Source organism: Gymnogyps californianus, chromosome 18, assembly GCF_018139145.2.
Source record: "Gymnogyps californianus isolate 813 chromosome 18, ASM1813914v2, whole genome shotgun sequence".
NCBI lineage: Eukaryota > Metazoa > Chordata > Aves > Accipitriformes > Cathartidae > Gymnogyps > Gymnogyps californianus.
Genome location: NC_059488.1, coordinates 482,021 through 506,531, shown reverse-complemented (window position 1 = coordinate 506,531; position 24,511 = coordinate 482,021). Strand labels below are relative to the sequence as shown.

Below are 24,511 nucleotides of genomic sequence, written 5' to 3'. Positions count from 1 at the left end.
CCCGGCCCCGCGGGCCCAGGACACGCGCGGGCCCCGCCGCCGGCCGCGCTGCGCTGGCCCCTGCCGGCCGCCGTAGCCGGCGCCGCGCGCGCCCCGTTTCCCGGCGGCCAGGCGGAAGAGGCAAGATGGCGGCGGCGGCGGGAGCCCCGTGCCGCCTCCGCTCCCCGCGCCCGGCCCCGAGCAGCGGCGGCGTCCGGCGGGGCTGAGCCGCCGCCCCGGCCCCATCGCCCCCTTCCCCCTGCGCCGCCCCAGCCCCGGGCCATGCCCGGTTAGCGCCCCCTCCCCGGCACACGGCGGGGCCCCGGCTGAGCCCCCTCCCCGCCGCGGCGGGCCGGGCCGGGCCGAGCCCAGCCCGCACCCCTCCGCCCTGCCGAGCCCGGGAGGCCCCTCATGGCCGGACCAGCCCTGCCCCGGCCCTGATTTACCCGCGCCCCCCCCCCCCCTCCCCGAGCCGTGACCTCCCCCTATGCCCCCCCCGGGGCCGCCCTGCCCCTGAGCCCCGGAGCAGCGGCCCTTTTCCTGGCGGTGGTGGCGCAGGTGTGGGACCAGAAAGATGTTCTCAGCCCTGAAGAAGCTGGTGGGCTCGGACCAGGCTCCGGTCAGAGACAAGAATATCCCTGCGGGGCTGCAGTCCATGAACCAGGCTCTGCAGAGGAGGTTTGCCAAGGGAGTCCAGTATAACAGTGAGTCGGAGCCCAGCTTCGGGGGGGGGTCTGTCGGGGGGGGGCACAGCCAGCCCCGGGCGGGAGGCAAGCCGCATCGGTCAGTCCCATCTGATGCCCCATGGCGTGCCCAGGGACCCCGGTGGGACTGTGAAATGCATATGCTTTCGTTGTGCATGGTGGTGCTTTTGCCAGTATTCGCCCAAAGCCGAGTTTGCAATTAAATGTTAGAGCTTGCGGAAGCGTGGGAGGAGTAAGGGATGGGAAACTTTTATCTTTCTGTGCGGGACTTGGGAACCTGTAGTGCAGCAGTGTCCCCAGTCAGCAGATGTCCTGAATGGCTGCCTGCTTTCCGCTGACAGTGGCACAAGAGAGAGTTCCTTTTAAATCAATTTTTGTCAGTTAAAGCATCAAAGCATCAAGAGAGTAGCTCCCCTGAGTGTGTGGGTGACCTTCCCTGCAGCCCAGCATAATGGTATTTATAATTAAGCTCTAGTGGTTATATGATAAGGGTCTATTGAAAAGCTCTTGCCCTGCCAGGCTTTAATAAAAGGTGAGTGATGTACGCCTTTATGTGCCCTTGGTACATAATTTCATTCTCACTATCTGTTCTGTAACTGATACGTTTGCTCTTTTCTCAGGAAACGTTTTCAGAATTTTTTTACTTTCAGTGTTGAGGCTTAGGGTTGCATTTGTCCCTTGAAGCTCAGTAAAGGTTATTTCTAATATAATGTTTCAGGAGGGCACTGCAAGTGTGTGAAATACATCCCAAAGTAACAATTGTGAGACAGGGACAGTAGTTAAGTCATCCTCGCTGAAAATAGAGATGGTACCAGAGAGCGCTGCGAGTATCAGCTCGTCTGTGTGGATCCAGGCAGGCAGTGAAGTCAGATTGCAGCAGGCCGAGAGATTGGCAGTTGGGAAGGAGACTGATTTGTAAACGTGGCACTGAGTAATTTCTGTAAAGGCACACGTGTTGGAGGAATAGAGCTTATGTTGGATCTTAATCTGAAACAGAACGTGAAGGGAGAGGTTAGCACTTTGGGGTTTGGGGCTTTTTTTGCTTTGTTTAGTAGTATCACTATTGACTGTGCTTTTGAACTGATATGTTTTGAAGCTCTCTGCTTTACTAGGGAGAGCATTTGGTGCCTTTATCCATAGCACATCTGTTAGATATGCCAGTAGTGCTTCATTTAGAAAATTAGTGTCTTAGCAAGCAGTCATGAATGCAAACAGAAGCACGGTGTTACTGCTAAGAGACTTGATTGCCAGTGAAAGACAGGGGGTGAGGATGAAACTATTGTGCCTTGCAATACAGCACTGCATCATTAAACACATACCTGGAGATCTGCTAGTTAAAGACTATTGATCTGTGCAGACGCTTCGTGCAACCCACAGACCAGAACACATCCACGTGCTTCACTGGTACATGTTTGAGATCAGGTAGCTAATACCAGCTTGTGAATTATGTAAGAGAAAGGAGTTGACTTTTCAGACAGTGAACATTTGTGCTGCAGACAGTACGGATCAGCTGCATCCTGCTGGCACAGCAGTCGACGGGGCCAACTCTTCGTTACGTGTTGACTAGCTGCATTGTCGACGAACCTGTGTGGATGTGTACCTGCTTGCCATTAATACAGCAAGACCAAAAATGCCAACAGCTGAGCTACCAACTGTAGCTTTGCTGCTTTTTGTGTCATTACCAAAAGCCTCGGGAAAGCTTTTTGATTTGTGCTCTGTCTTATCAGGATTTGTGTTCTAGTTGCTGCTTTCATATCTGGAATAAAACTGCAGCTTTCTGTCACTGCCTTAAGGGAAGCTTTCCAATCTCCATAGTAACTCTTCCCAGGATAGCTGTTATATAATATTTATAGGAGATACAGGCAGGCTTACGAAAGGGCTTCGAAGTACCCTACATAGCCATGGCACTGGATAGATGGGGTAGGTTCCAGCACGGTGAGGTGGTCTCAGTTGAAGGTGGGCTGTGAAGGAATGTCGTTACAAGGGCCATTGCTCAGGAAGGGCAGAGCTGCTAATCCTACGCATTGCCAATGCTCCTTTCTTAGCAAAGACATGACATTCAGCAGAGGAGTGCAAGATGTGTTTTGTAGCCACCGTTAACAAACACAGATCTTTAAAACTCCTCCGTTCCCCTGGAGTTGCCTGAACCTAAACCAGAGGGTGCTGTGATGACTGGTTTTACAGAAACATTTCCTTGCTTTCATAGACCATTACTGATCGTGAACTGAAGCCTGTTTCCTTCCCAGAATTATATTTAGTGTGCCGAGAATGCCTTGGGTTGCTTGCTGATAAAGTGGGCAGCAAATGGCCAGGACACGGGCCTTGTCACCTGGCTCTTGGTGCCTCACTGCAGGGCTCAGAACAGGCCACGCTGTGCCAGCCTTCGCGGCTGTCAAGTACATTTTGTAACCAGACAGCCCCCCCCGTTTGAGGTGCTACTGAAGAGTGTGTGGTGGTTTAATGGCACTGAGGATTACAAGCACTGGATAGTGTGCACCTCTAAGTGGAACCAAAATGATTTGTTTTGACAGTCTCTCTCCCACTCAGTTAAGTTTTCAAAAGGAAGAGTGTTGCAGGGTGGGTAGGTTTAGATTTCTAATGAAATGGTGAGAGCAAAGGCCAGTATTAGCCTTCGGCAGCAGTCACTTCCTCTGCATGGGACATCCTATTTCACAACAAAAGCATTTTCATACTGCATTCCCAGCACACACACTCCTTATTTGCTCTCTTTATCATTCACTTGGAGCTCCTGTGTTTTATATACCATGGCCCAAATAACTCCAGGGTTCCCTGAGCACGATGGAAGGTACAGAGGTGAAAATAATGTGGGTCTGTACCATATATGTAATGGCCCTGATGTTTATGGGAGATCACGGTTCCAAGTATGGGGAACCAATCTTTGTAAAAACTTGCTCTTCTTTTCCTGCTTGGGATAGCCTGAACTTGGATCAGGTCTGCTGCATCACCATTCGGATAGCTGTGCTGGCCCAGGGAGGGTAGCACAGGCCAGAGCAAGTAGGCTCGGTGGAGAGAGAGCAAGGTAGATCTCATTCCTTTGGCAGCAGTGCTTATTTGAACAAATTACAAGACAAATTACAGAAGGAAGCACCAACACCAGGTTACTCAAACGTGAAAGTTTATGTAAGGCAGTGATGGGCAAACAAGGGTGAAATGAACGGTTCTGGCTGGGTTACCCTGGCAAGAGGATTCCCTGGGAGTTATCCATTGATGATCAGTGACAGGAGCAAAAGACGTGGAAGTGCTAAAGGTTCAGATCCATCCGTCCTCTTCCCCAGAACACCGTACGCCTTCTGCTCTGGGCTTTATTCTTAACACTGCATCCAGTGTGCACGCCACTCGACAAACCCCGCTGCTGTGTGTGCCTGGAGCATGGGCTGCTCTCCTGGTGAGCTGCAGGCCTGCCTGAACAGTCACCAGTGCTGAAATACCAAGGTCAGTAGCTCCAAGAATTCCCCCCAGGCCCTCCCCTTGCTACTTTTCTGCCTAAAATGTGCTTTAAAAGTCAAAACTTAATTAATACTGTGTATCTTTTTGGTAAGCATTATAGTCCTTACTTCTTTTGTGTTGTTTTAGAATAGTAGTTCCCACACTCTGATTGTAGTTTTATTAAGTATTTTCCTTCAGCACTACTCCCAAAAGAAAGGCTTCCCTCTTCCTGCTGCTTCCTGCCATCTCTTGTTTTCTCCTACGGCTGATGCAGGTGTTTGGGCAACATGTGGCAAACCTGCTTTGACTGCTGTCTGGCCTGTTCCCCCCGGGAAGTGTGCTTGGGGGTGTCTGCAGATCAGGTGTGCTTCTTTTGGCAGCAGAACCAGCTTAAAGCATTTGAATTGCAGCCTTGTAGTCACAGTCCCAAAAACCTTAATGAGGGCAAGGTTATGACCCTCCGTATAGGGATGATTAGCAGAGGAGTTTGGGGATCTTTGCTGCGGGGTCTGAGATCCTTAGCTGCTGCAGTGTCCTGAGGAATATGGGCAGAGCTGGGAATTCCAGATTTCTGGTTCTGAGTTGGTCTGAGACCTGCTCTCTGGGCCTGTATCTTCACTGCTCTGCTTCCATTTCCCCATCTGGAGCATGGAAATCCCTCTGTTTTTCCTGATGCAGTGGCAATATGAATAAAGTGATTTGTTTAGCTTTTTCCTCACATCTTGATCTATTCCCCATCCCTACCCTTCTTCCCACAGATTATTCTCCTGTCTTTGCTACAAACCTATGGCTGTTTGCAGTAAGTACTGATTTAACTTAAAATCAAAATAAGGCAGCAATTGTTGCTGTCCCGTAGGTAACAGTACTAACCTCACCCATAATTACTGGTCCTCTTTCAACATTCAGACACAGCCCAGGCCTGTGATTTACCTGCCTGGCTGTGCCCTGAAGCTCACTCAGCTCTTCCTGTCTTGCAGATGCCTGTCATTGAGTAGACCTGCCCCAGCCAAAGTCCCAAATACAGATCTTGTTTTGATAAAAATTATTTACATCACCTGCCTTCTTCCTGTTCTGTTTTTAAAGACTTTTTCTTTCTTCAGGAAAAAAGTCAGAGAAAACTCATGCACTATGTAGGAGGAAAGAGATCCTAACATGGAGAGTGCTGAAGCTGGAAAGGGCCGTTGGACCTGTCCAAACTGAGCATGTGGTGCCACAAGCACCCTACGTTGATCTAAATGTGAGCTGCTCAGGGGTGGGGGTGATCTCCTCGCCACTCCAGCCGTGCCTCCCGCGTGCTGCACCTACTGCTCATGCAGCTGGGCACTTGAGCTAGAGAAGAAAACTGAAAGTGAATAATTTCAGGGTTAGTTTTCAGCCAGTTCAGTTCCTTGATCCAACTCAATGTGTAGCTGCACAAATAACGCTGTTGGCACTAGGAAAGTCCTGGGGGAGGTAAGATTGCCCCTTCTGGGGAGAGCTCACAGTCAAGTTGTCTGGGAGTGATTCTGAGAGTGCACTTTGAGAGCAGCCTAACTATTTAAGGAAGGGTCTATTTGTCCCTTAAAACTCGCTGTTTCGGTATCTCATGCTGCACTTCATGGGGGAATATGAATTTTAAAATGGCTCTCTAAGGTAGGCAGTGAGAGCATTTAGAAAGGCTTGGGTTTTAAAGGGGACAAATGGAATCTCATTCTGCCTATGCCATGGACTTGCTGCATTAATTCAGAAAAATCAAACGAATCCTCCATTGATTGTTTCACCAGTTGTAAATAGGAAACAGAATCACACACAGGGTGACAGGAAATGGTTTGTTGTCTCTGCAGAGATGCTCTGGGACCTGTAAGTGAAGTCAGCCTGTAAATACTATGTTCATTTTTGCCTTTATTATCGTTTTGCTATTTTAATAAGTAACTTTGTAAAAGAATAAACAGCAGTACCTCTCGGTGTGCAACAACAAAAGCACAGTGGAACTGCAGCACAAAATTTCACCAGACAAAACCCTTCCACAGACTTTGTATATGTTGTCTGTTTTACCTTAAAGTTTACCTCTTAAACTTTTCTCTGAAATGCCTGCAATAACTCCTGAGTTACAAGAGAAGGCAGCCTTCAGTCTGAGATTTCTTTGCCCAAATGATGATGCACAACCTAATGCCAATCACCTGAATCTGCCATGAGACGTCTCTGAGTGGCCCATTTTCTAGGGGATAATAGCTCCTATTCAAACCACAAGCAGAAAAATTCTCTTCAAGTGAGCTTACATTTCCCAGTAGCCTTGTGGTTGCCACTTAAAACAAGGATGGTATTTAAAAAAAATAATCCCATAATGTAACAGAAAATTTAGAAAACAACACATAGTGTTTTCAGAAAGAACAAAGTAACATTAGGGTAGACTCTGGAAAGTTCATTGATATTAATTGCTACAGAAGTTACTTTGCTGGGTTGTGTGCAGTTTATGATATTTTGGACACTTCCTTGGGAGGGTTTGAATGAGTTTCTCCATTGACTGACTTTCCTTGCTGCGGGTGCAAGCACATGTGCACAGGCACACGGTGGTGGATCAGCTGAGTGGCCTCAGCGGCTGGGTGCGAGGCCAGTCCGTGGAAGTGGAGCTGTTTTGCCTTTACCTGAGACTGCAATTTCTGAGAATGTCTTTGCCGAGTGCCATCAGTACACCCGCACCTAAAACCAGCTAAGGGCTGGCTCCTGTGGTAGAGACTGTCCCTCTGACACACGGAGGACCCACAGAGATTCAGTTTCTCTTGGTTTTATTTCACTGTTTGTTACGTGAGTTTATGTCCCCAAAGGGGCACACTTGTTTTGGTTCAGTTTAGCTTGTCTCTAATGCATGTAAGATAGACTGATTTTGATTTAATTTGAATCGAACTGTGGCCATCAACAGAGGCAGTTTGGTGAATTTATCGGGGGCAGTTTAAGATAGACCCCAGTGAATGTAAACTACCTTGCCCCTTGTCCCTGCCAAGGATTGCCGCCTCACCTGAGACCATCTGGATGCAGCTGAAGCGCAGTACAGAGTCTTGTTCTGCTTCCCCTGGGAAACAGGATGCTGCCCTAGTGCAAGAAAGCTGGGGATAGCTGAGAGCGGTGACAGCTTAACTCTGCAGTGATGTTCACCAGAAGCTGCCTCTCATCTCTCTCAACACCATCCCAGAAGAACGGTTTCACTGGTGCCGGGGTTCAGAGTCACACCCCTGTGGCATGTAGGGAGCAGCACCTCTGAACGCAGGACCCTGCCGAATCGGCTCAGCTGAGAACTGGTCCTTGAGCTTTCAGTGGGCAACTGGGTCTAGGAAGTGAGTAGGAGGCTGAGGGGAGACTTCATCGCTCACTACATCTACCTGAAAGGAGGTTGTAGCAAGGTGGGTGTTGGTCTCTTTTCCCAAGTAACAAGTGATAAGACGAGAGGAAATGGCCTCAAGTTGCAGCTGGGGAGGTTTAGATTGGATATTGGGAAAAATTTCTTCACCGAAAGGGTTATCAAGCACTGGAACAGGCTGCCCAGGGAAGTGGCTGAGTCACCATCCCTGGAGGTATTTGATAGACGTGTAGACGTGGTGCTTAGGGACGTAGTTTAGTGGTGGACTTGGCAGTATTAGGTTAACAGTTGGACTCTATGATCCTTTCCAACGTCCTTTCCAACCTAAATGATTCTATGATTCTATTTTCTCAAGAAATGAGAAATGTTTAAGGAGAAATGGGAATGATAGAGGAGGTAATTGAAGGAGAAGCTTGGCGTAAAAGGCTAGCAAAGGAAGAGGGTATGACAGTGGGAATAAGGGCTAGGTAGAGGTAGAGAAGGCAGGAAGATGGAAGGAGCAGAGGCTTAGCTGGCTGAAGTTGTGCAGATTCTGAAGATTCAATCTTGATGTCAGTTCTTTCTGCTGAGCTAGAGTGAGTAGCTGAATAAACACTAATTTTGATGACTGAGGCTCATGTTTTTTAACAAACCCCATCATGCCTGTGTAATATGGGAGAACTAATTACATCTGAATAATGCTTGCAAAAAGTTAACATGCTTTTCACAGCATTCTTTGATTTGTTTTTAATCAACTTTATTTGTCTGCTTGCTCTTTTCCCCAGTGAAAATTGTCATCCGAGGGGACAGGAACACTGGGAAAACCACACTCTGGCACCGACTGCAGGGAAAGAAATTTATTGAGGAATATATTCCAACTCAGGAGATCCAAGTCACCAGCATCCACTGGAATTATAAAAGTAAGATGGAAGAGGGCAGAGGGAGTGACAGTCATGGGACAGTGCCTTGGGGGTAGAAATTCCACTGCAGCCTTGTTTGCTTCTTCTGTGTCTGCTTGGGAGATAAAATGGTATCTCATCACTCTTGTTATTTTAGTTTATTATTCACAGTTTCTCAGTCATGTTTTTAATAACTTCACTCAGAAACTATATGTTATAAGTGCTAAAGGATAGGTCTTTGGAAGGCACAATTCAAGGAAAGTGTTTAATAGGTGATCCAAAAAATTTGAAATATTTGTGATACGTTTGACTTGTTAATGAAAACAGGTTTATTATGGAAATCTGTCTCTGAGGCTAACCCTGCTTTTGGTGTTACTGTGTTGCATAGAAGTGAATAGCATGATGCAAACTAGTTTTTTACTGATTAAAATATAAAGAGCATCCTGTAACTGGTGAAGGTGATGTTTTAAAAATCATTGTACTAATAACTCTACACTGACTAACTGAAGCACAGAAGTATCTTATTAGTAGCTTTTTTTTAAGTGCTTGGTTGAGTCTGAGAGATGAGGTGTGAATTTTTTTTATTTTCCCCATCTGCTCTGACAGTATAAAGTGGCTATGAAAGCCCTGGATCTTGCCTGGAGAAGACAATGCCGACATTGAAATTGCGTAAAGCTGTGATTCAACAGTGCATTAAGTCCAGCTTTCAAAAGTCCTGATCAAAAATGCCCCAGCCTTGTTGGGCGAACTACTGATTCAGTATGAACTTGCTCTGTAAGACTGATTTTGCTTTAAAAAGAAGGTCAGCAGTTAGTTTGCCATTTATCAGACATTGTCCATCTGCACCACTCTGGCCTTTTGTTGAATCGGGTACTCTCTGTCTCCTCACAGACGGAAAGAAAACCCACGCAGTTTTGGTAAACACCAAATTGGGTGCTTTGTCTAATTCACCAATCAAATTTGTATTGCTGGATGATACCATGATGCCCAAGTCTCGTGGTAATGACCACGGAGCCACAGGGTGTGTTCACCAGCAGTCAGCCTTGGGACAGTGCGCGCTCAATCTCTGTTGCCTTCGTAGGCTTCAGCGCAAGGAGAGCGAGCAGATACTGCTGTTGTACATTCACAGGGAGCTGGTAACCAGAGTTCTGGAGACTCTCGTGCCCTTATGAAGACAGGCTTCCACGTGAGGCAGCTCTCTCTTGACAGAGGTTGAAAAGGTTTGTAAGGATGGATGGTTGAGATTTGCCTTGGATGTGGGAGAGAAACAGGTCATCCTTGCTCAGTGCAGCTAGCGGTTTTCTCTCATTCAGGATCTGATGTTGAGCTAAGCCTGATGTCACAGGTTTTCCGATTCTTTCACGGGGACTCTCCATGTGACCGTGATGCAAAGGTGTGTGCCTGTTAGCTTCTACATTTCTTCATAAAGTATCTTTATTTTGGGTACCATCTTCCTGATGTTTGGCCTATCAGCTGGCCTGAGGCGTTGACAGATTTTCGGTGTTCATGCAGTGGTGTTCCCCATCTGCAGCGAAACCGCTGGCATGTTGTATTTTAGCTGTGGCATCCTTCCCCCACACCACCTTCTCTCTCAGAATGTCAGCACATCGGTTACTGGTGTGTGAACATAGAGCTTACAAGTTGTTTGGATGATGGAAACTATCTCCAAAATCAAACTTGAATGCTTCAGCCTAAACAGACTTAGATCAGAGTAAGAAATGAAATACCTTTTTCTTGGATATCCAAATCTAAAGAGTGTGCTGAATGTTAATTGTGGTTTTCTGCAATATCATAGGTAAAAACTTCAGAGTTCAGTTTCTTCTCTAATCAGCGTAGGTAATACAAGTGCTGTTTGTAAATACAGCCTGGGAGTCTGGCATTTGATTTGTAAGAGGCTTATTCATACCTAATTGGTTTTGTATACACGAACAGGTATACAAAATGCATGTGTGCAGGTTTTTGTATACATGCAAAAAGGTATTTGGAGACTGTTCACGGTGTAGAAAGATCCAGTCATCTCGCGTGTTTCTGCGTATTTTAGGGACTGTATGTTCTTTTACTGAGCTGAGGCTTAGGCACTGGCTTTTTCAACATGGATGCAATCCTGGGGTGGGAAGCAGCTGCACATGAGGCTGGCTTTTGCTGTATGTTGGTGACCGCAGGTGTAGTTGTTATTTCTAGGGCTTAGTTCTAACATTTATGTGATATGTTTCTGTTGAGCTTGCTGGTTAGAGTCGACAGCGATGTGTACATATGGTGATGGACTTTTCTCAAGGTGAAGTGTTGCCGAGCTAGTCTAAATATCTGGAAGGCTATACATGAAATTGTGCCTTTCATTTGTGTTTCTTTTACATTGTAAAACACTGTATTATTTTCTTAGTAATAATTTCCAGCAGTATAGGAAATTCTCCGTTGACCTTCTTTAAAAGTGTTTTAAAAAATAACCCCCTTTTTAAAAAACATTGTAAGGTATGTTTCCTGCTGTGAAAACTTTCCATCCAAGGTGGGTGATGGGGGCACTCTGAGAAATTGGCTCGGATCTAATTACCGCCCTGTTGGCCGAGTTAATCTGTAGAGGAAAAATGAAGTTTGTTTTTCCTGTGATCATGCTCTCAAGCTACCTTGAATAAACATTATGAGGTAGCTGGTAGCAAATATTTACGGATGTTAATTAAATTGCTGTCAAATATTGAAGGATTCATACATTGCCTGGTATTAGAAGATTTATATTTTAGATGTGGAACATACCACCTTGTCATAGCTTCAGAAATTTTATACTGGAGGAATTAATAAAGGTAGAGGAATTTGAGTTATTTCTTCCTACTCAGAATGAACAAAATTACTTTTCTGTGCCAATTGTCTCTCTAATGGATATTTGTAATTTTCGTGTCCAAGTAAGGAGTTACCATTCCTGACCCTAATGAACGCTTTTTTAGATTATGCTATTCGCCATAATCAGATCAATTTTATTCTCTGTTTGGCAGTCTCAGAAAGGGAGTCTGAAATAAAAATTGGCAAATACTTTTGTTCAAATACTTTGCATGCTTTATAGATGAGTGTGAGGAACAGCAGAGCTGCTCTGCTCTGTAGGATTTGTGATCTGGAGCATATGAAGTTAATCATGTAATTGCATGAGAGTAAATATGTCTGAGGGCCTGTGAATTCTTGGTGATGAACCCACCCATAAAGCAATGATTCGTATTTTTAAATGAGCTTTCTTGCAATTGGAGTCTTCTCACACCTCTCCACTGTTTTCTGGGAAAGCAATGTCGTAGTGTGCCACTGGCTACAGAGTGGCTGTTACTTAGCCAAATAGCAACTGAGTAGAGATTTTTTTGAGTGATTTGATCCATGGTTTATGCTAATCCAAGTTATAGAGTTAAAAGGATGAATTGGCACTCCTTTTGCTGCAACATGTCTTCCAAAGCCGTTGAGGTGAAATGCTGCTGTGTATGAGTCATACCAAAGCCAGCACAGCAGCACTAAATTAATTATCCTCTTGTGTGTTCAGGATAATCAGGAATGAAGCTGGTGATGAAAAAGGAAGAACTTATTGGCTATGAGCTAGCAGGAGCACTGGTGCTAACAGCAGAAAAACACGTGTGGAAAAATGGTTTTCTTGGATCTCGTGCAGTCAGTTTCTTTGTGAAATTCTGTGCTTCCCCTCAGATAAAAGGGTGTAGAGCAGGTCTTTCTGGGTCAAACGGTTCAACTCCTCAGCTATCTGGGAGTGCTGCTGCTCAGCAGGATGTCAGTACTGTGGAAATTACTCAGCAGGAGAACAGATCTTAACTGAGGGTGCATTTGGTGTTAGGATAAGGAGGTGGAGATCTCTGGAGCTCGAGGGCAAAGTCCCAGTGCTAAGTACCGGGTCACCTCCTAGGAGAGCATGGCACGTCACCCCAAGGGCTTGCTTTTCTGAAATGGGGTTCCAGCTTCTCTGCAGAAGCCCCTTGTTAATGTGCTTACGTGCTGCTTCACATGGTGCTGCTGGAAAGAACAAGCAGCCCTCTGGACTCCTCCTGGGCCCCTGCAAAGTTTGCCATCTGAGAAAGGAAGACATCTCCTGTCCTTTTGCAGAAAGTTTTGACTGTTGAAAGGCGCCAGGATTGACTTTGCTGGTCTGTCCGTCCCCTTGTCCTTCAGGGACAGCAGCGGCACTGCCAGTCCCAGCTGCAGGGTATGAATTTGGGGGCAGACCTCCACTAGCTGATCTGTGTCCCAGCACCTGCAGGGTCACAGCGCACCCTGAACGGGCCACGGACTCGAGCAGCCCTGCTCTGCCAGTGCCTGCATGTGAGTAGCTGGCCGTACAGTTGGGTGCCAGGTGAGTGAGTAATGGGGAGTGGCTGGACTTTAGCCGTACCTGGCTTGATGGTCTGTAGAAATATTCAGGGACAGAATTAATTTGGGGAGTTGAACTGTTTGAGCGGCAGTTTTAGTACTGCAGGCTGCTGTACATCTGTTGTGTTGTCAGTCCCGGCTGAGCCTGTGATGTTCTCGCTGGGCTGAGCCTGGGCAAGGCTCCTGTTTGTCCTGTGCCCCACTGCCCTGCTGGCAAAGCGGAAGATAAGCAGGAGTTGCTATGAGGAAAAACAGAGGCTGATTTTGCTTCATGCATAAATGTAAAAAAGGATCTTTCTCCAGAAGCAGAGGATCAAAGTTTTCCTTTATTCATCATCTGTCTTTACAATATTTTGAAACATTTAAGTTAAGCCAGCAGTGAATTCTGTAGAGGAAATGTTTCCTGGCTTGACAATGATGCTTAGCTAGATTCTCGTGCCATCCTATGAGATTATTTTCTACTTTGAGACATTATCCTCCTATTCCATTGCTTTATATTCAGAGCTGCTCCAAGTACGAGCTTTTGCTTTGTAGCCTGTAGCATTTCCAAAAAGCAGCTGTTTCTTGGAACAACTTCATGAAGATCAGACTGCTTATTTGGATTCAATAGAAGCATCTAACCAAAGCTGCCTGTCCCCCGTGCCATCTGAAAGTTAAGCTGCTAGCTGTCAGTACCAGCAGTAGTGTCTCTGTAGTTAGAATTTTGCTTGTCTCGCTTCAGATTTTAGCAACTCAAATATATGTTGTTGCTTATAATTTACTGATGCTGCAGCTCGTTAAGAGGCAAAATTGCTAGTAATATCTTATTTTTCACAAAATGTGACATGAAATTTGCAGAGAGAATGGATTTCTGTAGCTGCAGGGCTGCCTGCGCTGTTTGTCATGTTTACATGAAGGTGCTATTAGTAAGGTTGATCTTCCTTAAGGTGTATATTCCTTTTTTTCAGTTGTATGCCTTGGTTATAGACCAGAGTTTATTCTCCAAATTAAATTTATATCTGTTTTGAAAGAACATGGAAACCTCTGTATGTTATGAAAAGAATCTACACAAAATATTTATGACATGCTTCAAATCTGACATAAAACATCAAGGAAATCTAGCTATCACTTATGTGACTAAGAGTCTTTAAGAAGTTTAGATAGCACAGTTTTGGTGTACAACCTGGACCTTCAGCAGCGGGCCTTCCTGTTGTATTTGGGTTTTCTTTTAACTCAATCAAGAATTACTTTTCTTTTGATATTCATCGCCTACTTTCACAATGTTGGCTTTGGGTTAGGCTCTCTGTGGTGAGCGTTGAGTGTTGGTCATTTTACTGAAACCTTCTGCTAACTCTTTGTGTTCTTATTGTGCTTTTAGCCACTGACGATATTGTTAAAGTTGAAGTCTGGGATGTAGTTGACAAAGGTAAGATTTAAAACTTCCTTTCTAATGGAGATTCATTGTTCTTTCTCAATTTTAATTCAAAACTTACATGGAATTCAGAAATACCTACTTCTACTTTAGAAAAAGGTCTGTACTTATTTTTTCCAAGTGCATGGATGTTACTTGCTGAAAAAATATGGAAAGGAGAGAGGAGTCTCCTATGCTAGAGCCCGTTATTTGGAATCCGAACTTCAGATCAAATCCAGTATTCAGAAGCAGTTGTTTCATGTGCTCCGTGACAGATGAAATAGCCTGCTGCTTAGTGTATTCAGTTTCTCTGAACTTTATAATAAACTTCATCTTCTCTCCTTTGTAGTTTTATATATGTTTAGACAGCTACTGAGTTCAAAGTTCTGTTTATAAAAGTTTGGTAAAGGAATGCTATTGTTAAATTGATAAAATGTTATCTGCAGTGAATAATGTATGCAGGAGGGAAGGATAAAAGAGAAGCCAATTACTTAAATTCACTTAGGACAGAAAATGCACTATATTAATCCAAAATCTTTTCTAAATGCTTAGCCGAGGAAAGTATTATGATGTATAAATACATTTTTCATTAGTTTTCGATTTTTGTCAGAGTATAAAGATCTATTTTATAAAAAATAAAAACAACCCCCAAAAACATATGTGAAGACACGGTCTGGATGCAGTGCAAATCTGGATGCGGTGGAATCTGTTCCTAGAAGGGGTTGGGGTTGAGATGTAAATCTTAACAGCCCGTTCTGTAGCCCCAAATGCAGATGTTGTTTGGCTTTTAAGAGGCGTTTTGTGCCAGCCAGGCTCCTGGTTTAAAGTGTGAGTATGGTCAGGAAAGCAGCTTTACAAGTGAGCATCTTTTGCTCTGTGGGTTGTGCTCCTTGTTTGTGTGTTTCTGTCAGTCAAGTTTGTTGACCATGGTCGTTGAAACTTAAACTTTTATGGTCTGGCTGCTGCTACCTTTCCTGCAGCCTTAGCTAGAATCTGTGCTGGCACACATTCCTCAGCAGAACTGCATCCGAGGTGCACTACCTCTGCTGTACCACCTGTGCAGCTTACACATGTGTTAACGCCAAAAACTAAGAAGATAAGTACAACAGGGAGTGGGAAAGGGAGACGTGTAATTTTTCACGTTAGCTAAATTGTATTTAAAATAGTGAAAAAGAAAAGGTAATTAAAGATAGCAGCTCTGGTTCAGATGCGTAATGGAGCCTTTAGGTTAAACTTGAGCCAGTAACTTTAAATGAAAATCCCAAGCACTTTATCTTTTTATTCTTCTAAACCCCAGTTTTCACGGTGTAGACAAAACCTTACTTAGGTCAGAGTTACTGCTGAAGTCAGTCTGATTACAGTTTGGCTTTCAGATCCTGGGATAACATGTGCAGGGCTGGAATCTGAGCAAAACATCTGTTTTCTCGCTGCCTTGCAACTTTGATATGAATAGATAGACAGTTAATTTGGGAATCATGTGGTTCCAGCATTTATTTCTGTGAATAGCTTCTCTGAGCAGAGTCATCTTCTCAACTAGAGACTTTTTTTTTTTTGGCAAAACGGATCGGATTTGATATGTGCAGATGTTGGTAACAGCTCTTCTGATACTGCTTTCATTTCTGACAGTGGAGCATGTGTTAGAAATCTCAAAGGACTCTCTTCACTTGATATTCTTTTGAAATAAAACTCATTCTGTTAAGATCCCTACTTATGGGCCACAGATATGTATTTTTATGTAATCAAATGTACTTAATGCAGTGTAAAAATTCAGATCATCGTGATGTAACAAAATCAAATCCTTTCCTATTGCCATAGCATTGCGCGTTCCTGATAAGTACAACTTGAGGAAAATGTGCAAATTAACCATTAAGAGCTTGCTCATATCTAACTTTCATCTTAATGTTATCTCATGACATTTTTGTTCTTCCTTCTGTACGCTTAGGACAAAAAATCCTCCTGCGTGATGCTTTTGGTGAGAACAGCGCTAATCTAGATTGTAGACTTTTAGTAGTGAAGTATCCAGTGCTGCTGCAGCATAGCGCTGACAAGACCCGATCCTCCTTTTTTTCCCTTGCCTACTAGATCCTGGCTAATGTGCATATTTAGAGTTGTGCAGAATGCTGCATTTATCAGGCTGGATTTGAAACTGCCAAAAAATGCACATTCTGAACATGCATTTCAACATACGTTGTTTTCCAGGCTAAATTTTTTTGCTGGGGTTTCCCCATTTTGGAGGAATTGTTCCTTGTTAGAGAAAGTTAGGAGACCTCTATTTAAATTAAGATGTTTGAAAATGTATTGAAAGCCTGATGTAGGGATGTAGCTAGATTGTCTGAAAGATGTATCCATAAACTGCAGTTTTCAACTTTAGTCTTGTGAAGCAGGTTCAGCCTCTTCTCTGCTATGCAGTGCTGCCGTTCTTCGTGTCTCGGTGTGAACGTGCACAGGAGGACTTGGGGAAACTTCCTAAGTTGCACCCTGAAAAACTTCATGTACATTTTTGCACTGAAGTTAAATGTGGTTTTACTAAGTGGTGTTTCTCCTTCCACTTAGCAGCAGTGTGCCTCCCTGTCCTTGTTAGTTCAGCAGTGCGCTTTGATTTTTCCCTCCGGACTGTTTTAGGAATGCAGGAGGCAGCTCTGTTGGCCCTGCCTGGCTGGCGGCTGGTGCGTTGGTGTCATTTGTTTAGCATAGAGATGTTAATTTGGAAGTATGGGGAGATTGGTTGTGAAAGCTTAGGGAGGTTGCTTAGTGTGCTGAAGCAGGGGGAAATGGCAACCACTATGCTGTACTGCTCCTCTTACCTTTTTCTTGAGTCTTTGGGGTTTCTTTTTTTTAATGTGCAGACTCACGGGAGTATGGACTTCATTGCAGCCTGCTGTGTTCTCCTTGGGCCTGCTCAGAGAGCGAGGCTCATTTGTGTAATGATGCCATTTGTTAAAATCTTCACAAGTAGAGCTTGCCCCCAGCTGTGGATTGTATTGAATTTTGTGCAGTGTGTGTAGTAAATACCATCTCCTTTGCTGCCTTTGGGAGCTAATAGAACATAGGAAAGATATTTCTCAGTAAAAGTCACAGTCCTGATTCATCTTTCTGGCTTTGCAGCAAGTTGTGTAACTACTGCAGGTCATAAAGCTGTAACATCGTGAATGCAAAGAAGCTGCTTGAATGCAGGTGATTCAAGAACAGTTCTGATATCCTGTCTTGTAACTTCTGCTAGTTTGGTTCCTGCATCTTTTCCCATACGCTAACTGAAGGGATCAAATCATATTTTTTTCTATTGCCCCCCAAATAGCATAAACTCTTTCCCTCATATTGGAGATTCCTTTCCTCTCCCTGCCGCTTCACCCCTCTCCCTCCCAGAGGTGTGCTGCAAGAAGGAGGAAAGATCAGAATTAGTATTTCTGTTATTTTCAGATGTCATAAGTTAGATCACACTGGGGATGCAAATATTCTAGACATGTATTTTTGAGTGGTGAACAGAAGCATCTCCCTTGCACTGTGGACAGCATTAGTTGGCAAGCTCTACTGAATCCTTGCTATCCTGCAACAAAACTGATGGTACATAGAGGTGCAGAGGCTCTCAGGCGCTGGCCGTGAACCCAGTCTTCTGGTGTTCCATAAGAACTGTTCTGTAGTCTTTGGTTATTTGGTTTCAGTGTTGCTATTTTGCCTGTAAATAAGGAGCAGTCATCATTCTAGGTAGAGAAGCTGAGCAATCGCAACATGAAGACCCTTGCTTTTTAATTGAGACTCCTAGATTACACACCAGTGCAACCTTAAAGACAGGATGTCATTCATATAACAACACAATCTTCATTGTACACTTACCTTTACAGGCTGAATTGCATCTTTTCACTACATATATCTTATCTTTATCTGGATCATCCTGCCGTTTTGATTCCAAAAATAGACACTGTGCATGAATATATACACACATGCGCTTTTCAGCTCTGTTACTCCTTTATAGATGACCTCCTTTACAGCAGTGATGAGCATCATGTAAGAATATTACTCATTCCTCTTGATACACGTATAAAGCCATAAGCAGGGAGAGGCATGCGAGTCTCATATTCAGTCTCAAAGCATTGGTTATAAATGTGTCCAGGTTAGAAAGACACCTTGATTGCTCAGGACGAGAGGAACCACTATTTGTGGTTGCTTGGGCTTCTGTTTTAATACCTAGAAATTCAGGTCATGCCAAGCATAATTTAGCAGTAACTGCAGAAATAGTGATGTTTTGACATTCAGAGAAGCCACACAAATACCACTGACTTGAAATGAATTTAATTGAAGTGGGAAAAGACATGCACGTCCTAGCATCCCACACCTTCAGTTGCGCTGGGAAAAATCAGAGCCCATACTTGGATCCTCCAGGGCAACACATTGCATGAATGGGGAAGGATCAGGATTAATATTTCTGCTACTTTCAGATGTCAACAGTAAGATGACACGAGGGCGGCAAACATTTTGCAGTGATGCTGAGGAGCACCCACCGGACACGCTGTCAGGGTGTAGGGACTGGAATCTCCTGCTGTATCCCGCAGCATTAAAACTTTCATGAATAACTCTGTATTTCATAACTATTTATCCTTGACCTGTGTGCAAAAAGAATGAAACACTTTGTTTCACATGCAGCATCTGGCAGAACCATGAATTTTACAAGTAGTCACTCCATGTTAATCAGCAGAGTTGAATAGTTGGCGGATGCTATTTTGGTCCCCAGTGTTGCAGAGTCTTTTAAAGAGTCAATGGGAGGGGTTTTTGCGGCTGCATCCGAGCTGCCAACACATTCTGTTGTCAGTGACACAGGGAATTTCTAGAAATTATGAGGAGGAATTCCAAGTCTCTGCCATTATAATTTAGTTAATTCGTCATTATTTAGACTAGGAAAATACGGAACAAAGTTAATTCAGAAATACAGTTCTTAACTGCTGTCAGTAACATCTGGGAGATATTTGATATCTGTAAAACATAACTCTAGACCTTGCAGGGTTATTCATTGTGCAGTTCTCATCATTTGATAAAACTCTGGAAACTGCTGTACATAGATAGAGTTTAAACCATACCTGGGGGGTAGGGACAGGTTTTTCATGGTATGTTCACACTGAAGTTCTTTAGCACAAGGTGAAAGAAGATGTCCTCCCTCTCGCATATTGAGACTCCTGGCAGTCCTTACTGCTGAGCGTCTACACCAGAAAATCACATTAGCTGATTGCCACTCTGCTAATCCTGGATACAAATACATGGTGTCTTCCTCTCTGTCTGCTGTGGTTGCAGGCTTTAAGATTTGGAAACATGATTACAGTGTAACTGATGTAAGGCAAAATTTTCAGGTAGCCTGAGGTTTAAAAACCCTGACTCCTTTTCTGGGGATGCTGAGTGAAATGCCAGTGGTACTTTAAAATGTCAGTTTGTGAACTTATCCAGTGCTTATTGAAGCGGTAAGAAAAGAGAAAAGTCTCAGGGGGGGCTGTATTTTAGCATGTGCCTTAGAGGAAGCAGATGAGTTGGAGAGAAACCTGTAGATTCCTCCAGATGCAATTGTGGCTGTGGGACTAGAGGGCAAGTCCCTGTAGTGGTTTTCTAGTGTCTTCTCCAAGTGTTTAGCCTGTTGCCTCTTGCACTTTGCTGTGAGCTTAATCAGAGTTTTACCTGTCCTCTAGCTTATTTTTGTGTGCGTGTCTCTAGAGCGTGTGGCTTTGGATGGTGCCTCTGGAGGATTTCCTTTCTGCCCCTTCGCTGGTGATGACCAGACCTGACCCTCTGGCTCTGGCCTTTCATGCACGTGTAGGCTGTCTCTCCTCTACTTCTCCACAGCCCCCTTGCCACGGTTTATTTGATTTTGCTTGGATTTCCCCTTGTATAAGTTCTGTCTGTCTTTTGGCTGTTAAATTCTCATAGTCTCCTGCCACCCCTTTTGTCTGGTCACAAGTCAGCCCAAAGCACCCGATGGGCTCTGAGATCACGTTTATTTACACGACTGCTTGCTTCAGATCAGTGACATAGCACAGCAACGTCATAGCATCTCTCAGGAAGGCTGCGTATGTAGTTCTGCAGTTCAGTCATAGCAGCCCCACAATCTTTTGCTTCTTCAACACTAACGCAACAAAAAGTGCAGCAAAGCAGCTTCCCTTTGTGGTCAGGGAGTGCACCAAACCCTGTATTATTCAGTCATTGTGATTTTATGCTGTGAAGAGCATGGTTTAAGCTACCCCAGACTTTCTTCCTATTCATCTTTGAATTAGACTAGCTGGTATTCTTGAACAGCGTAGCTGGTATTCTTCAGCAAGGCATGCCTGTCCCACCCCTCCTCATTCCCCATGCTTATAGTAGAAGTTGGATCTGCTTTAAGGTCATGTTCAAAATGCTGTGGTCCTGCCCAGGCCCATCCTGGAGTTCTCTGCCCAGTGTAACGCCTTTTTTTTTTTTTTTTTTTTTTTTTTTTAAACAATTCTTTTTAAGGAAAATGCAAAAAACGAGGAGATGGTTTGAAACTGGAAAATGACCCTCAGGAGGTGAGTCACCTTGAATGCAGATGTTTGCCTCTTAGCGGGAGGCCTCTAGTCCACCTTTGGTCCATGGAGAGTAAGTTCTATATTTGTTTCTGCTTTAAGGCCGGCCTGGCAGGCGGATGAGCGGCAATGTGATCCCTGATGCTCTTCACACTTTTGCCTGTGCATTTTATCCCTGTTCCTGCCCTCACCACAACTTTCCTGCTGTTTTCCATTCTGTCTTTTGGGAATGACTGCACCCCAGATGTTTACTCGGTAGCTTTGTACCTGTCTGCACATGGTCAGTGGCAGGAAGTCCTTTTGTAATGGACTTCTTGTGAGACCTGAAGGAGTCACCTGATGCCGTGCTCTCTGGCTGCTCCTTAAAACTGGGCTAACAATTAGCTTTTAACACCCTTTGAAATATAGAGGAGGAAGGGGCAGTAGAAGTGCTACCTAGCACATAAAAGTAAACAGAATGGCTTCCTCAAGGCTCTTGCACGAATGTTACTCCTTTGGATCTTCTGCTGTAGAACAAAGTGCTGTATGGGAGACCGTACTACCACATTCCCCAAACCCCATTTGGGCTGCCAGTGCACTTCCATGGCGTCTCTTTCAAAAGATGTATGATTTTATCCTCAGGAAAAATTCAGTTTAAAGGCCCTTGATCCCATGATCTCTGCTGCAGCTCTTAAAGAGCTTTATTGCTCCTGTGTCAGTGCCCTTCGGGGCTCAGTGCACGCACAGTGTTCTGGTACTCGCTGCATAACCACTTTGTTGACATCGATGGGAAGGGCAGCGTCACTGATATGCAGAGAGCTGAGCGCTCGGTTCTGGGGATGGGTCAGGCCAGTGAAGAGTTACCTGTTTCACCAGGGTGCCAGTCCCGCTCAATCTGTGCCGTCAGATTAGGAGAATTTTCTTTAAAAATGGTCTCCTATGGGGAAAAGCCTTTATGAGAACAGATATCACAGCTGCTTCTTCCTTCACAAACGTGGGTGCATTTTCCACTCCTGGGAATTGAGAATTGTTCCATAGGCACCAAATTGCAGCAGGAGCCTTGGAGGTAGAGTTGTGACCAGCACTGTACTTTGCAGCATGCAGAGTCCAAATGATGAAAAGCAAATCAGGTACTGATAAATACTTTCAGCCCTGCACGGGAGAAACTTGGTAGAAACTACATCCTGGCTTTATACACCAGAAGCATTAGAAGTACAGTCAATATTTGGGTCGGCAAAGAGGTGGAATGGGAGCTGTGTCCTCTGTTCTCCATTCTGTAGCTTATATGGAGTTATCTTGCCAACACAGGATTTGGGGGCAAAGGGGAAAGAGGCGGGGGTGGGTTTTAGCATTTGCTGTCAGACATGGTTTTTTCAGAGACTGTCAGGTGCTTCACATCCTGCTCCTGTGGGCAATGGAAACTGTGAACCACCAGGTATCTTGCTTAAATGATGATGATGTGAAATCCACAGATACTTCTTATAGTGGCTGTCACTTTAGAAAGTTTGCCTATTCAGCACTGTATCAGTTGTATTCTGTACAAGCCTGAAGTTGAATCAAGTTATTTACTGCTTTTTTGCCTTTATTTCCTCAGGCAGAGTCGGAAATGGCTCTGGATGCAGAGTTCCTGGATGTCTATAAAAACTGCAATGGTGTAGTGATGATGTTTGACATCACCAAACAGTGGTAAGACATCTTCAGCAGCATGCACCACGTGATTCTCGCTTGTTTAGTGAAAACAAATGACTTCTAGACCTCTTGATTCCCAGATGGACTCTGGAGCTGATAACCAGCCTAATGACTTGAAGCAAGCTTGTATCCCTTAAAATAATAGCTTTATCTTCTGACATATGTTTTAATATACTCCTCTCCTGGGCTTGTTTCAAACAAGCAGGCTCCCTGTGGGCTTGTGTACTGCAATTTCTGATATACTGCTGTCTGAGGCTTGATAATTAGTGCTATCACATGTGCAGAGTATGCTGGGCACGTTGCAAAACCCTGCTCTCCAGAACACAGGGGAAAGGGGAATGCTAGTGAGAAATTCCCAGAAAGACTGGTATTAGTGAGGATTATTTAGAGGCCCTAGGCTGCATTAATGTACAGCAATAATGAACTGTTCATTTTGCACATCTGCTGAGGAGGGTGAGACACATATGGAAGGCAGAGTAGAAAGAGGAGGTGGTAAGAGTTCCTACTTCATATTTAAGCTTGTGTTGTACAGGTTTGGTATGGGTCAGTGAGCCTGTTGACAGCTGAAGGGAGGGAATCCTTTTCTTCTGCTGACCCCACACAGTTTTGTAGGACTGAGGGAAATATTGTTGGAGGAGATGTGAGATTGCTGGTGGAAGTGGGTTATTGAACTTGTGAAGTTGTTTTTGAATAAAAAATTATACAAATATATTTACAGTTAATGTATTTCTCTGAGGGGGGGGCAAAGAAGCCACAGTCTTGGAAGGATTTTGGAAAAAAATTTCTTACTTTGGGTTTTTTTTTCCTGTGATTTGTGCATGAAACTGCTCACAGAATGATGTTTGCCACTCATGTGCCTTTCTCTCTGTCTCCTATGATGAAGGACATTTAACTACATTCTGAGGGAGCTTCCTAAAGTGCCGACTCACGTTCCAGTGTGCGTGCTTGGGAATTACCGAGACATGGGGGAGCACAGGGTCATTCTGCCTGGCGATGTGCGGGACCTCATCGACAATTTAAACAGGTAAGATGGCACCATGGTCACCAGGCAGGGGAGCAGACCTCGGCTACTCTGTCATCAACCGTAGATAAGCGTATTGCTGCCGCGTTTCAGACGCACATCATGTTCATCCTCTGACCCTGTGCCTACCTTTTGGGCTTTCATAGCTCCGAGTGTCTCATACAGCAGCTTCAGTTTACACGATGGGCTCTTTGATCTAGGAGCCTGTTCTGGGCAGATTGTTAGCTATATTCCTGGAAATAGTGAGTGCCTGTCAGCGTGTGCCTTTCAGAAGTACTTTCTCCAAGAAGTCGTCATCTTTCTGGATAGTCCTTCTCTTGTGAAAGAATCCTTTCCCTGCAGCACAGCTGTTCTCTACTCCAAATAGTTCTGCTACAAGAGAGCCAGCTAGTGCAGCTGTTTCCTTGCTGTTCCTCTGAGAGCATCCCCATACAGCATTTACTGGGCACAGCCAAGTCATATGCCTCCCTTGCCAGCCAGGCAAGATTGTCCCTTATGCAGAGATCTGAGGCACTCTCTTATTTAGTATGAAATACTATTTGTTGGTCAGGATTCAATAGATTGTAACTTTTTTGTGTGGTTTTATGTTTTTAAGGATTTTTTTCATTTTCCTAGTCTCTTGTTTGTTTGTGCCTGTGTCAGGCACACAGAAACGGTGTCAGTTTTAGGGCTTGATCCGTAATGTAATCATTTCTTTACAAGTTCATCTCTATATGTGACTTATGTAGGTCTGTTTGTGGTTTTAAAACAAAACCTTCACTGAGAGATGAACAGCTTGTACAGCTGTGAAACCCCCAGTTTAGTAAACCAGTGGCCCGGTGTCCTGACATAGTATTTCTTAGTCTGGCAGCCACATGACACTGCAAGACAGCAACAGCCACCTTCTGCCACCCTTCAGGAGGAACAAAGTGTGAATTTTGTCTGTAAACAAAATAACGAGTCCCTAGCAGAATGACCTGCTAGCCTACATTTGGGGATTGAGGGGTTGGCTTGTAAATGAGGATTGTTCATGGTATGTAATTCAGCAAGTGCCTCTTCTGTGTGTATGCAGTCCGTGTCCTTTCTACAGTTTTCTTCTCTCTACCTATCTGGTTGAGACAGGCCTCCCGGCTCCTCATATTTTCGCTATGCTGAGTCTTCCATGAAGAACAGCTTTGGCCTCAAGTACCTGCACAAGTTCTTCAACATCCCCTTCTTGCAGCTGCAGGTAAGACAGAGGGTATTTCCCTGA

General features: G+C 44.6%; 1 protein-coding gene across 1 annotated transcript in view; it reads left to right on the top strand.

Moving 5' to 3' along the window:
- Window positions 1-459: 459 nt before the first annotated feature.
- RABL6 (RAB, member RAS oncogene family like 6) overlaps window positions 460-24,511 on the top strand; it is a 42,947-nt gene continuing 18,895 nt past the window's right edge. The window contains exons 1-7 of the mRNA XM_050907956.1: window positions 460-683; window positions 8,229-8,363; window positions 14,044-14,091; window positions 20,542-20,594; window positions 22,165-22,256; window positions 23,143-23,283; window positions 24,382-24,487. Coding sequence (XP_050763913.1) covers window positions 554-683; window positions 8,229-8,363; window positions 14,044-14,091; window positions 20,542-20,594; window positions 22,165-22,256; window positions 23,143-23,283; window positions 24,382-24,487 — 705 coding nt within the window. The 5' untranslated portion in view covers window positions 460-553. The remainder of the gene's footprint in view (window positions 684-8,228; window positions 8,364-14,043; window positions 14,092-20,541; window positions 20,595-22,164; window positions 22,257-23,142; window positions 23,284-24,381; window positions 24,488-24,511) is intronic.